The following is a 13,490-nucleotide window of genomic DNA, read 5'->3' as shown; positions in this document are numbered from 1 at the left end:
CGCTCGCCCTCGACATCACCAGGGTCATCGCGACTGATCTTATAACGCAATGCACCGCATACCGGGCAAGCATTCAAATCCTCGTACTCACCGCGGTAGAGGATGCAGTCATTAGGGCATGCATGTATCTTTTGCACCTCTAACCCTAGAGGGCAGACAGCCTTCTTTGCTTCATACGTACTCTCGGGCAATTCGTTGTCCTTTGGAAGCATATTCTTATCATTGCCAGCAACTTTCCAAATCCCTTGTCAGATACACCATTCTGTGCCTTCCATTGCAGCAATTCAAGTGTGGTGCCCAACTTTTTTTGTCAGCTTCGCAATTCGGGTACAACAATTTCTTGTGATCCTCTAACATGCGCTGCAACTTTGTCCTCTCCAGATCACTTGCGCGGTTTCTCTTTGCATCGGCAATGGCCCGACCTAGATCATCAGCGGGCTCATCTGATGTCTCTTCTTCAGCTTCTTCCCGCATTGCCGGCTTAGCTTCTTCCCCCCTTGTTGTATCATCGTATTCAGGGAACCCATGGCCAGGATAGCCGTCGTCGTCCTCTTCTTCTTCATTGTCTTCCATCATAACCCCTATTTCTCCGTGCTTGGTCCAAACATTATAGTGGGGCATGAAACCGGACTCAAATAGGTGGACGTGAATGGTTCTTGACGTAGAGTAACTGTGACCATTCTTACAGCCAGCACATGGACAAGGCATAAAACCATCCGCCCGCTTGTTTGCCTCAGCGGCAAGCAGAAAAGTATGCACGCCATTAATGAACTCGGGAGAGCATCGGTCATCATACATCCATTGTCGGCTCATCTTCATTACACAACACCAAATAGACCAAATTAATACAAGTTCATACATAAAGTTCATATACAACACTTAATTAAATGCAACATACAAATAACTCTCTAGCTAAAGGATTTAAATGCAACAACAAATGCGATGAAGATCGCAACTAAGGTAACAATTGATCCAACAGCATAATGATACCAAGCCACACTATCAATGGCATATTTTCTAATCTTTCTAATCTTCAACCTCATTTTCTCCATCTTGATCTTGTGATCATCGACGACATCGGCAACATGCAACTCCAATTCCATCTTCTCCCCCTCAATTCTTTTCAATTTTTCTTTCAAATACTCGTTTTCTCTTTCAACTAAATTTAACCTCTCGACAATAGGGTCGGTTGGAATTTCCGGTTCACATACCTCCTAGATAAAAATATCTATGTCAACTTGATGGGCATAATTTGTCATAAACACGAAATGCAACAACTAGTTTTAAAAGAGAATATACCACATCTGAATCATAACAAGGACGAGGGCCGACGGGGACGAATATCAAAACCATGGCACTATGTATAACAAACAACGTACGGGTAAGATAATTATACGAGTAACTATATATCCAAATCACATAAACATCAATTTGGTAATGTAAAACATTCATGAACAAGAGCCTCGCCAGAAGGTGGTGCCGGCGACGGGACGGTGCGGGCGATCGACGGTGGTTACGACGGAGATTTAGAAGGCACTAAGTAAACCACACCTACATATGCAAACTAAGTGTTATTTTTGACCTCAAATTACATATAAATCAAATACTAGCAAATATAATTATTCCTCCCAAATTAATCACTATACAAAGCATTGCAAGAGCTAATCTAGCAATGAGAGTTGAAAGGACAAAGTTGCTAACCTTTGTGATCATTTGAATGGATGGGGGCCTTCAAATCTTGACAAATTTTGGGCAAAATTTGTGAGGAGCTCGAGGAGAGAGGGGGAAGAACAGAGGAAGTGAGGGGAAAGGGGAAGAACAGAGTGGCTCAGGGGGACGAAGGGTTTATGTACGTCGACCTTTAGTACCGGTTCATGCCATGCGAACCGGTACTAAAGGTGCTGGACGGGCCCCAGACTGACTACACCCTTCCACCACCCTCTTTAGTACCGGTTCGTGGCACGAACCGGTACTATAGGTTCGCCACGAACCGGTACTAATGAGAACGGCCGGCTAGCCATTGGAACCGGCACTAATGGACACATTAGTGACGGCTCAAAACCAAACTGGCACTAATGTGTCTCATATTAGGTCCTTTTTCTACTAGTGAGTGGTCCTGCCCATCCCAATGAGTTGTATCAGCTGGAACTGTCGGGGGCTTGGGAACCCCGAGACAGTTTATGAGCTTCGCAGTATTGTGAGGCTGGAAGGACCCACTCTACTTTTTGTTACAGAGACGAAAATAAAAGCAAAAGGAGTAGAGGATCTGAAGAATTTGTTAGGTTTTGGAGGTTGTTTTGCGGTAGACAGTGCTGGCCTTAGTGGTGGCATTGGTCTCTTTTGGTCAAATGATGTTTCAGTTGAGTTGAAAACTTCAGTCAATGTCATATTGATGTTTTGGTTAGCAATAAAATTCAGAACTCTCCATCTTGGAGGTTCACTGGTTTTTACGGATCACCGCGTGCTGAAGAGAGACATAATAGTTGGCGGTTATTGCGTACTCTATATAACATACCACATGCGGCATGGATGTGCATGGGGGATTTTAATGAGACCCTTTTTTCCAATGAACACTTCAGTAGAGCTGCTCGTCCTGAGAGACAGATGCAAGCTTTTCGGGAGGTGGTGGATGATGTTTCCTTCTAGGACTTGGGTTGGTCAGGCTTAGCGTACACTTGGGACAATCGCCAAACTGGGGAGGACAATGTGAAAGCAAGATTGGATCGTGCTTTCGCTAATGAGGTTTTTCGACAACAGTTTCTGCATATCAGGGTGAGGCATCTCTCATCAGTTGAGTCGGATCATTGTTTTGTCGTGGCGGAAATAAAAGAGACAGTAGCTTCGAGGCCACGGGCAAAGAAGCAATTCAAATACGAAAATGTGTGGCAGACCCATACTGACTATGATCGCCTAGTGGAGGAGACATGGCAAGGGCTGCAGCGAAACCCCGGTTTGCGGGGTATATCTGATGCTTTGAGTGAATTACATACAACTTTAGAACCTTGGAGTTCTAAGGAGTTTGGGGGTTTGATGAGGAAGGTGAGGCAGCTCCAGAAGAGACTAGGTCGCATTCGATCCGGGTCTGTTGGCCGGGGTCCGTCACTTGAGGAGCTGGCCATTGTTAAACAGTTGAAAGAGGCACTGCATCAGGAGGAGGTGTGGCTCAGGCAACGATCACGCGTCCCATGGCTCCGTGAGGGAGACCGTAATACTGCTTATTTTCAAGCTCAAGCTAGACAACGGAGAAGAGTAAACAAGATACAAGGCCTGAAGAGGGCGGACGGATCTGTTTGTGCTAATGAAAATGAGGATAAGGAGGAAGTACAGAATTTTTACACTAACCTGTACAGTACGCAAGGTTTTGCTGATGCGGGAGAACTGTTAGCTCACGTCCATGTCAAAGTTTCAAATGCAATGAACGTGGAGTTGACAAAACCTTATATGGCTGAGGAGGTCAAGCATGCACTTTTTCAGATGGCTCCGTCAAAGGCGCCCGGAATGGACGGATAAGCAGCTGGTTTTTATCAACGGCACTGGGGTCTTTTGGGAGGAGATGTCACTAGTGCGGTTTTGGAGTTTCTCAATGGTGGGGAATTATCTTCGGGTTTAAATGACACTTCCATTACTCGAATACCCAAGGTAAAACATCCACAGTCTATATCTCAGTATCGTCCCATTGCTCTCTGTCCGGTTCTTTATAAGATTGCATCCAAAGCAATCACAAACAGACTCAGAGGTATTATGGATGAGATTATTAGCGAGGAACAGAGTGCTTTTGTCCCCAGTCGGTTAATCACCGATAATGTTTTAGTGGCATACGAGAGTGTGCATACTATGAAGCGGAGGAAGAAAGGGAAAAGCTGTTCTTGCGCGGTCAAGCTTGATATGATGAAAGCCTATGATCGTGTCGAGTGGCATTACCTGGAAGCTATACTGTGTAAACTTGGATTTAACATAGCTTTCGTCAGGTTAATTATGAAATGTGTTACCTCAGTGCGGTTTTCAGTCAGGGTGAATGGTGAACTATTGCCTTTTTTCATCCCGTCCAAGGGACTCCGACAAGGCGATCCGGTATCGCCGTACTTATTCCTTCTATGCGGAGAAGGTTTTTCCTTATTGCTAAATAGTTACAATGGAGGAATTGTTGATCGAGGTTTGCGTGTCAGCTATCAATCACCTTGGGTTACACATCTGCTATTTGCATATGACAGTTTGATTTTTATCAATGCAAAAACAGCAAGCGCCCTCAGGTTGAATGAGATCCTCAGAATATACGGTGATGCTTCAGGTCAGCGTGTTAATCGTGATAAGAGTTCCATTTTCTTTTCTACTAAAACTCCTGACCGTGTGAGGAATTCATTGAAGGCCATATTGAACATTCAAGTGGAGGCATTCAGTGAGAAATACTTGGGTTTACCCACGGCAGTCGAGCATATCACTAGTGGTACCTTTGATCACATGAGTGAACGAGCTCGTGCACAAATTCAGGGTTGGTCAGAGAAGTTGTAGGCATGTGCAGGACGCGAGGTCTTGTTGAAAACAGTGGTACAAGCTATTCCTACTTATCCTATGAGTACCTTTTTGCTGACCAAGAAGGTGTGTAAGAGCATAACTTCTCCCATGGCTAAATATTTTTGGAGTAGTTCTCTTGACAAAAAATCGATGCATTGGGTGTCATGGAAGGATATGGCTACACCCAAGTGTAATGGTGGAATGGGCTTCAGGGATCTGCAACAGTTTAATCTGGCTATGTTGGGTAAACATGGCTGGCATTTTTTGACAAATCCAAATTCCCTTTGTGCAAGAGTTCTAAAGGGCCGCTACTTCCCTGATTCAGATTTCATGCAAGCATCAGCACCCAAGTCAGCTTCGGCTACTTGGAAGGCAATCATATCAGGGAGGAAGGCTCTTGAGACCGGTTTGATTTCCCGGGTGGGGGGTGGTTCCACTATATCAGTATGGACTGATAAATGGATCTCGGGCACCATCTCCATGACTCCTTCAGCGAGACCACCAAACACTGATGTGGAGAAGGTGGCAGACTTGATTGATGCAGAGAATTGGACATGGAAACGGGATTTGATTCGGGATACTTTCATTGCCTCGGATGCTGCTGCCATTATAAACATTCCTATCCGGCAGGGGGGGCCTGATTTTCCTGCATGGGCGTTTGATAGATCGGGCAACTACACTGTGAAGACGGCGTACCGGGCTCTTGTGACTCGGAAAGAGCGATTAGCTCTAGAGGAAGGGACGGCTACCGGGACCTCAGAGGATGATAAACAGATGTGGAAAGCCCTATGGAAACTTGATGTTATTCCAAACGTGAGAGTCTTCTGGTGGAGAGTACTTTGGGGGATCCTCCCAGATGAGTACACACTCAAGAACCGCCATATTGCAGATGTTAGCAACTGCAAAGTATGCTTCGCTGGGGAGGAGGACTTGCAGCATGCGTTACTCTCTTGTCCGCATGCCAGACCTTTTTGGGAGGAGGCATATGCATGGTTTGATCTTCGGCTGCCAATCCTCTCGCCGGTGACATGGGCGCGTGATATCACATGCAGCCCACAATTTTCAGGTGATGATCGTGCAAAGATTACAACCATCACTACTAGGAAAATGATTTTTAACGATGATATATTTGGTCGTTAAAAGTTAGAATGTGGTCGTTGAAGGTCATCAACAACCACATCTTTGTGGTCGTAATAGGCTCCGTCGTTAAAAGTATAACGACCACATCCTTTTACCAGTCGTTATTTTGTAACGACCGGACAACATGTCGTCGTTATTTTGTAACAACGGGACAACGCGACGTCGTTAATTATGATGAAATAACAACCACAATTCATGTATTAGTGACCAGTTTTCTAATTGGCAAAAGTATTTACATGGTTATGTAAATATTTGACCACTCTAATTAGAACAAATGAATTTGAACAACCAAAGTATCATAACTTTTTATATATAAATTCAAACCACATACACTGAACATGATCCTCATACATAGTTCTAAAGTTAAATGCCATCCAGCAATTGTGAAAAAAAAAACTCTCTAGACAACCATTGTAGTTGTTCATCCCTAAAAAAAATCAAGCACAACTCAAAAGAGATTTTTTTTCTCATAATTCTCGGTCATTGGACACCATCACAAGTCCTTGTATTTGAGCGCACATCATTCTTCATCGACGACTACTGCCTCATGATGCTTCTTTTATGGTGGACCATCTGTTCTACAAAAAAAAAAAATCAGCGCATATCCATGAATTAGCACAAAGGATAATAGCATATAAAAGGGTTGCACCTGATTTCATGTTCTACCAATTAAAACCATAAAATATTTCCTACAGCTTAGACATGTTCAATGCAAAGTTCTTAAATAGTCTTTACGCGAAAAAGACAACTATTTTAAGGAAATATTAATTGGTGTGTTTCTTGCCTAATTCAAGCAAGACTTGAGTTGTTTTATTTCTCAGGAAAAAATTCGAGCTGTTCTGGTTGTGGTATATATATTATATACCCCAACTAATTATCGTTGAATACAATTCTCCCCTTCTTAAACAAAATACTATTGAGGAATGAAGTCTCTTATCTTCAAAAAAAGAAACTATTGTGCTCAAGAATAAATAATATACATACATATATGAAAATCTTAGTCATAAGCTAGACATCACAGCCTAGTAAAGGACTTAATGAGTGCGCTGATCTCTGAATTTTAAGCTTAGTGACCAGAGAAAGAAAGACCGAACATTCAGTCCTTGTTGCCTACACTACGTACAACCAGTATGACTATATGACACTACAATTACCATCTACAGTCCAAATGAGAACATATTAAATCGGAAGTACGACGTGAAGAAAATACCACAGTATATTGCCGCCACGGCATTTCCAAACTCTTTTTCCACAATATAGACCTCTGGCGAACATTCAGCCCTTGCTGCCTCAGTCGCAACAGAGAATTAATATTCCTAAAAACAATGAACAATAGATGGATCAATAAAAAAATAGAGAAATCTACATTGTAATTCATGGTTTATATGGTCACATAAAAACATACAAGGTATCAAATTCATATGAAATATATACGTCAGTACATCATGTTTTTTCCCTCTGGAATTTGGCTTGGGAGTTTTTCTTTTGAATGGTAATTTTGCTTCGAGTTGGAGTCGTGGTTCACATGGCTGAGTTGCACTAGACCAGGAAATCGGTTTTCGGCCGGTTTTCCTTATAAACTGGTCAATTCTCTTCTTCTTAATAAAAAGGCAGAGCTCCTGCCGGTTGCTCGAAAAAAAAAACTCGCCAAACAATGAGGGCATACCTCTTTCTTCTTCTCAAAGCACGAACACACACCTTCAGGCTTCAGACGACCTCAGTCCTCAGATCCCATCCATGTCAGCTCACCGATTGTGCACTATTTTTTGCAGGCCATGTGATAGCGCGGACGCCCCCCACGATTCCCACGGAAATTAGGATCTGGATCTCCTTAAACCCGATTCAAATCGATCCTGCACGGTGCCCAGCTGTAATTAACTTCGGTGGAAGATAAGACCTGTAATCTTGGAGCAAAAATTGAAATAAGGGGAACAAACCTTCAATGGAATTCGAAGGAGGCATATGTGTGTACAAATATCCATCTCTTCCGCTGCTACACTTCCTCCAAGCTGAGATGAAGACCACGCTCCATGACCGCCTTCGATCTTTGGGATGGCCATCGTGGATTTTTCTGTGGCACAAGTGGAACCTAGTTAAAGAAGGATAACTAGGTTCTTTAACCTAATTGGGACACGTGCACGCCAGAAAAATCCACGACGGCAGAAGTGGAACCTAGTTAAAGAACCTAGTTAAAGAACCTAGTTCCACTTCTGCCGCCGTGGATTTTTCTGGCGTGAACTAGGGTCCACTTCTGCCGTCGTGGATTTTTCTGGCGTGCACGCGTCCCAATTAGGTTAAAGAACCTAGTTATCCTTCTTTCCCACGCATGTCAACACTTATCCTTCTATTTTTAAGAGAAAACCCACTTATCCTTCTTTCTTCGATGCATAAAGGGCTAACAAATTTGTAACAACTGCTCCTGAAAATAATCCAACTAACCACGCACCACCACCAACTATGGCAATTTAACGATGGGCAGACCCTTGGTCGCTGAGGGGGCCTCACGGGCCAAAAGTTATACGTGGGACTAGCCGGTTGTACTAATAACAACCATGTATTAATGATGGCTGGTCGTTAATGCCCTAATTTGTAGTAGTGCATTATGTGGTCTATATGGCATTCTAGGAACCGGATCAAGCATGGGGAGGTAGGTCGAAATCCTACAGAGACGATCCGATCCACGAAGGAGGCGATTGCGCTCCTACAGCTGCCCCGGAAGGTGGCGTCGACCTTGCCAGGTTACGGCTGGCGACCACCTGAAGTGGGGTTTATAAAAATTACCACAGACGGAGCACTTAACTTCACCGATGGACGAGGGGGCGCTAGTGGCGTTGCTCGTTCATCTACTACGTTCCTAGGTGCATGGTGCAAACCGTTTGATGGGGTATCTGATCCTCTGATCATGGAGGCTTTGTCACTGCGGGAAGGAGTCCGTTTTGCTACTCTACGAGGCTTCCAGCAGGTGATTATGGAGGTTGATTGTCTGGAGTTGGTGTCGCTGGAAACTCGCCACAATTCTCGTTCTATTGTGGCTCCAGTCTTGTTAGAAATAGGAGAGCTTAGTTCTTTTTTCACTACTTTTGATGTTATTCATGTAAGCAGGTCAGCCAACTTACCAGCATATCTCTGTGCAAACACATGCATGCACACTGAATGTGGCTGAAAATTGGCTCGACAAGAACCCTAGCTTCCTTGTGACCAGTCTGATGGCTGATTGTCCAAGGAATGCATTTGCTTAATAAAGCTCTCTAAATTGCCCGCAAAAAAAAGGATTAGCATCCTTCAAAATTCGTTTGGAAATCCTTTGAATTTGAATGAAAGAGGCCTAACTTTCATTCAACAGCTACAACTGACCAAGTGTCAATCTGGATTCAACAGCTACAGGTTCAGTCTGGCGAGTCCTCCTCCCCGTCCCTCTCCGACCACTGCGGCGGCCATGGCCGCCGTCGCCGCGGAGGCCGGGCCGATGATGGCGAAGGTGGCGCTGGAGTGCGGCGGCGACATCTCGGCGTCCCAGGAGGACGTACTCGCCAAGTCCCCCTTCCTCGGCGCCGCCAACGCCCCCTCCGCCTCCGCCTCCGCCTCGCAGGCGCGGGGGGACGAGGACGACGAGGAGGAGGTCTTCGCCACCCCTCCCGAGCTCCCCCAGCAAGAGCCCATCACCATGTGCAGCCTCCCCTTCACCCCCAGCCCCTCCCAGCCCCACTCGCCCTCGCCGCCTCCCTCCGACGACGACGACGCCGCCAGACCTCGCCGGAGGCCTAGGGTTTGCACCAGGAAGGTCAGGGGCGCCAAGTTCAGCACCCCGGCCCCGGCCCCGACCCCAACCCCGAGCCCCAAGCAACAGCCAGAGCAACCACCCCGTGCCATCGTCGATCCTCTCTACAGGGCGATGCTCATGATCCCCACCGCCACCGCCGCCGGCGCCGCCGCCAGCAAGCAGGATCCCTTGGAGGACTTCCTCGCGCTCGCCCGCCAGCGCGGCATCTTCTAGCCACCCACCCATATCCATTGCCGGCAGGTACAGAGCAACGCAGCACTGACAATTTCTCTTCCCCTGGATTTCACATTTCTGATGCCCACAAATCTCACCTCCATTTGGACAATTCAGTGCAGGGCAGGGGTGCATTCTCCTCCGTTTGGACCTGCAATGTCGCCGGGCCGCCTTGGAACTTGATACCATCTGTCATTCGGTGATGCTATCATCAAATGGAAAAGCCCGGTGGCGCCTTTTCCATGATTGATAGGTAGATAGCCGTGAGAATTGTGCCGGTGGTAGTAGTTATATCGCTTAGCGAACTTCAGTCATGCTGTCAGTGTTTCTTATGCTTCGCCGTTTTGGGGGTTCAGTGCCATGGCCAAGCACCAGGATTCAGTCATGCCTACGAAGACATATATGTAGATAGATACTAGATTACAGCAATTCCAAACTTCCTATGTCAACTGCCTTCACCATTTTGCCATTCCAGCGCTTGTGATGTGTGCTGGTTCTTTACTTGCAGTTCCGCACCTAAAAATATGAGTCTGTTTCAGCTTTCAATGAATGGTGACTGCTACTTTTGTGCAAATATTTTCCGGTGTTTGTCTTGCTGCACGATGCACTGAATTGCTAACATACTTCCCATAAAGCATCAACCATGACCTGATTCAAATTGTTGTACAATTGTACATACTTTGTCTGTTTTCATCATCACAATGTCTGTTTTCTGTTCAGTTGTCGCGCCTTGCGCCTTTCTGCCCTACCTGTAGCTCTTTTTACACACCATGGTTGGATTGTATGGCAAAAGTAGACATCGCACAACTAAATCTCCGCAACAGGGAGCGAATGTTCTGTTCTGTTCTGGTTTTTGCCTTGCTGTATGAATAATCAATTTGGGCATTGTTCTTGAGGCATCGCCGTCTCTGCCTTGGTATCTGGCACTTGCCTAAGCATGTATACTAATCTGGTTTTTTTTTCTTATTTGTTTCTGGAGACTTTTGGGTTGTCCTCCATGTGGCTTCTGTTGATGCTTCACGGGAGATAAATCTGAGCATGTGCTTTCTCCTGGGATTGTTTTGCTGGGTTGAGTCAGCCACCATGTATAGCCACTGCTTCTTCTATTCAAATACTTTGGGGTGTTTGTCTTGCTGCACGATGCACTAAATTGTGAAACACACTTCCCATCGAGCATGAACCAGGCCCTGTTTCAAACTGATGTGCGTACTTTTACATGTATTCACAATCTTCCTGTCCACTGTGTTAAGCTGTTGATGTTTAAAAAGGAGACATACATTCATTATTTGTGGTGTTTAACTTGGCCTTTGCGGTCATAAAGAGAAGGGGGGAAACTAAATCGAACTAGCCACCTACTTCGCTCTTTTGATTGCTGAATGGCTCGTTGCATTTAGTTTTCTTTTTTCTGTCTGTTCTAACGAATTCGTTTGATAGGATCTTGCGAACCGTCAGTGATTGGTTGGTTGATGGTGAAATTTATACAACACTGAAGCAAATGAGCCTGACATGCTTAATCAGTCAACATCACAATGTTCTTTTTCCTTTTTATGGTTGTCGTGTCGTGTCCTGTGCTGGATTGTATGGCAAAGTAGACATCGTACAACTAATCTCCACGACAGGTAGTGAATGTTCTGTTCTGGTTTTTGCTTTGCTGTATGAATAATCAATCTGGGCATTGTTCTTCAGGTGTTGTCATCTTCCTCGGAGTATCGGACACTCTCCTGTAAGCATGCATTCTGTTTTTTGTTTCTGGAGGCCAGTCGGTTATCCTCCATGTGGCTTGTGCTCATGCCCCATGTATCTTTACTTAATTATTATGGGTGGCATGTGCTTTTTCCTGGGATTGTTTCACCGGGCACAGTCAGCCACCATTGACTCTGTACCATTGCCCAGGATTCAGGTCAGGTGTCGCTTCTGGCCTCTGGGATTTGTGACTTGGGCTGCCCACAACTTTGGGGGAGCTGTGATCCTATACTGTTGTCTTGAGTACAAGTAGCACGGATAACCAGTTTATTTATTTGTTTGGAAGGTCGTGTGATAATAATATTTGGGACCTACCTCGAGTCTTGCTGCTCTCTTAAAGTTTGTTCTTTGTGATTGGGTGAGCGTCACGCGCCCGTTGTCTGTCGTCGTTGAAGCTCTACTCTCAAGCTTCTCTTTTATTTTTATTTTTTGTTAACAAGTTACCCAAGTACTAAATCACAAAGCATTTGTTTGCTGATGCTGCTGCTCTCTTAACTGAACCAGCTTTTGGATTTCCAGCTTACTGATGTCGGTGACTAGAGTATAAGTAGATCAAGTGCAAGTACTAATCACATTTTGTTTCTGGAGACTGTTCAGGTATCCTTCATGTGGCTTCTGTGCATGCTCCATCAGAGAGCCAGCTGATTTGTACGTACTCCCTCCATAAAGAAATATAAGAGCGTTTTAGATCACTAAAGTAGTGATCTAAATGCTCTTATATTTCTTGACGGAGGGAGTACTAGTTATGGTTGACATGTTTTGCCTGGCATTACGCTGAGTTAACATAAATCTGAGCAAGTGCTTGCCTTCTCCTGGGATTGTTTGTTTTGCTCGGCACAGTCACCACCATTGACTCTGTTCTATTGCCCAGAATTCGAGAATTGCGAGTTGCCCTGTGATAACCAATTTATTTATCTGGAAGAACGTGTAATAGCATTGGATTGGATTCTCGAGTCTTGTTGTTTTCTTAAACTTCTCATCTTTGTGATGGGGTGAGCGTCGGGCGTTGAAGCTCTACTCCCCAGATTATCTGTTCTTTTTTCTTTACATCACCCCAGATTATCTGTTATTTTTAGCGAATTGTCCTGAAGCAGTCTTTTGTCTTTCAACTTACTGGTGTACTACCTCCATCTTGGTTTATTACTCCCCTTCGTATTTAGTGTCAAATTTTGATCTTGGTTTATTACTCCCCTTCGTATTTAGTGTCAAATTTTGATCATAGATTTAACTAACAAAACGTCAATGCACATCATAAAAAATTGTACCATTGAAAACTCTGTTCAAATACGAATACAATGGTATATTTTCTATTGACATGCATTAACATTTTATTAGTTAAATTTACGGTCAAAATTTGACGCGGTTGCCCTGCATATTTTGTTCAAGGGTCCGCCTATGCTTAAGTCGGACTTCTTATCAGCTTAACTACACACAGAATCATGTTATGTGAAACTGCTCATAGAATCAGCCGTGTGCAGAATTCTTTTCAGGTATTGCAATATAGATTTTAGTATGAGTCGTGTGTTGAATTATGTAGTGCCTCTATACTTAAATTGTATGCTGAGCTGCTAACACTGAGTTGTTTTGAGCTGTTTTACCTCGAATGTGAATTTTTCGAACTGTTTTACCCTCGAGTTTTTATAGCTTCCGATTCTATAGACCCGGAATCTGTTAGATAAGCCGGAAAGAACTGACCCCTAACATAATGAGGTTTATTTTTCAAGTATCTTTACTCTTATAAAGAAGTTGGTGTGGTCCATTCACCTCTTGTTTTTTTTTTTGGCAAAGTTATAAACCCTCTAAAGAGGGCTCTCCTGCATATATTATACCAGATCAAACTAAATGCATAAGAAATAAACATAAAAGTCGATAACATAAGCAACCCTCAGAAAAAGAACAATAATATAACGATTTAACAATGGCACATGCACCACCTTCCACGGAAAGACAATCCACGTGTCAGTCTTCAGCACAAGCCGCTGATCGGAAGAGACTTGTCCACGACAAGCCGATTCTCCGGCCGCCGCCAGTAGGACGACGACACCGCCAATGGCCCGCGATGCCTGCTAACGGCCCCTCTTTGCTCGTGGGCTATGCATTT

General features: G+C 44.5%; 1 protein-coding gene across 1 annotated transcript; it reads left to right on the top strand.

Moving 5' to 3' along the window:
* The first annotated feature begins 9,022 nt into the window (after positions 1-9,022).
* On the top strand, positions 9,023-10,220 carry LOC119294289 (predicted GPI-anchored protein 58). The gene is made up of 2 exons (XM_037572501.1): positions 9,023-9,673; positions 9,764-10,220. The coding sequence occupies exon 1, from the start codon at positions 9,089-9,091 to the stop codon at positions 9,644-9,646; it is 558 nt and encodes a 185-aa protein (XP_037428398.1). The 5' UTR covers positions 9,023-9,088; the 3' UTR covers positions 9,647-9,673; positions 9,764-10,220.
* The last annotated feature ends 3,270 nt before the right edge of the window (positions 10,221-13,490 follow it).

This window comes from Triticum dicoccoides, chromosome 4B (genome assembly GCF_002162155.2).
Source record: "Triticum dicoccoides isolate Atlit2015 ecotype Zavitan chromosome 4B, WEW_v2.0, whole genome shotgun sequence".
Taxonomy (NCBI): Eukaryota; Viridiplantae; Streptophyta; class Magnoliopsida; order Poales; family Poaceae; genus Triticum; species Triticum dicoccoides.
This window is presented reverse-complemented; position numbering and strand designations above follow the sequence as displayed.